The sequence below is a fragment of the Aptenodytes forsteri genome, unplaced genomic scaffold (genome assembly GCF_000699145.1).
Source record: "Aptenodytes forsteri isolate BGI_AS27 unplaced genomic scaffold, ASM69914v1 Scaffold723, whole genome shotgun sequence".
In the NCBI taxonomy this organism is placed as follows: domain Eukaryota; kingdom Metazoa; phylum Chordata; class Aves; order Sphenisciformes; family Spheniscidae; genus Aptenodytes; species Aptenodytes forsteri.
Window position 1 is genome coordinate 93,712 of NW_008795185.1, and position 1,512 is coordinate 95,223.

At 59.5% G+C, this 1,512-nt stretch overlaps 1 protein-coding gene across 1 annotated transcript in view; it reads right to left on the reverse strand.

Moving 5' to 3' along the window:
* LOC103898306 (protocadherin gamma-B3-like) overlaps positions 1 to 1,512 on the reverse strand; it is an 11,863-nt gene that overhangs the window by 9,899 nt on the left and 452 nt on the right. The window contains 2 exon segments of the mRNA XM_019471865.1: positions 11 to 196; positions 199 to 1,507. Of these exon segments, the coding sequence (XP_019327410.1) occupies positions 11 to 196; positions 199 to 1,507 (1,495 nt within the window).

Below are 1,512 nucleotides of genomic sequence, written 5' to 3' on the forward strand. Positions count from 1 at the left end.
CCGCGCCCGCGCTGCCGCCCGCCAGCCAGTAGCTCACGCGCCCGTTGGCGCCCGCGTCCGCGTCCCGCGCGCGCACGCGCACCACCGCCGCGCCCGCCGCGTTGTTCTCCGCCACGTAGGCGCTGTAGGCGGCCTCCTCGAACACCGGCGCGTTGTCGTTCACGTCCGACCCCTCCAGCCCCAGCGCCGCGCGGCTCTGGACAGCGCCGGGCTGCGCCCCGGTCCGGCAGTGATGGTGATATTGTAAGCGGAGACCTTTTCTCTGTCTAGGGCACTGGCTATTACCAGTTTGTAGGCATTCGCTGATGCCGGTTCTAGTCTGAAAGGGAAATCGCCGTCGATGTTGCAGCTCACTTCTCCGTTATCCCCTGAATCTCTGTCACGGACATTGATCAGAGCTACTACTGTGCTCGGGGCCGCGTCTTCAGGTGTCGGGTTCAAGATAGGCAGGAGGGAAAGGGTTGGCGCATTGTCGTTCACGTCTAGAATGTCTATGTGCACTTTGGCGTGCGCACTCAGCCCGCCCCCGTCCTTGCCTTCAACACTCGCTTCGTAATATTTCCCTTCTTCGTGATCTAAGGGACCTGTTATCTTCACGTCCCCTGTCCTGGAGTCCAGAGCGAAGAGCTGGCGAGCACTGTTTGCGATGTCACTGAAGGAGTAGGTAATCTCTGCATTTGTACCTTCGTCGCCGTCAGTAGCTTTCACCTGAAAAGCTATGGAGCCCTCTGGCAGGTTTTCCAGCAGTCGAACCTTGTAGATCTCTTTGGTGAACACCGGCGGGTTGTCATTCGCGTCGGTCACGTTAATCTTAATCTGGGCGGTCCCGGATCGGACTGGATCCCCGGCATCCACCGCCGTCAGTATCAAATGGTGATAGCTCTGTTTTTCTCGATCTAAGCTTTTCTCCAGTACCAATTCTACGTGTTTCGTCCCATCAGGACTCTCCCTCACTACAAGGGAGAAGAGCGGGTTGGGGGTAAGTTGGTAATTCTGTAATGAGTTCGCCCCAATGTCGGGATCTCTGCCACTGCTCAGCGGGATCCTGGCCCCAGGAGGCGTGGACTCGATCATTTCTATGGCAACAAATTCTCTGTCAAACTGCGGCGGATTGTCGTTGATATCCTGGATAGTGACGCTTACATGAAATATACTGAAAGGCTTTTCCACGACTGCCTCCAAAGTGAGGACACAGGGCGACACAGCCCCGCAGATGCCCTCTCGGTCTATCCTCTCGTTTACCCGCAGATTTGTATTATCTTCCCCGAGAGTGAAGTACTGCTTTTCGTCACCAGAGACTATCCGCAGCTTGCGTGCCGGCACGTCCGCCGGGCTCAGCCCCAGGTCCCGCGCCAGCGGCCCCACCAGCGAGCCTCTGCCCAGCTCCTCGGGGATGGCGTAGCGGATCCGCTCCGGCGCCGCCCGGCAGCACAAGCACAGCAGCAAAGCGGGCAGCAGCACTCGCCCGGCCGCTCGCCGGCCGCTCTGCCGCTGCCTGCCCGCCACTCTCGG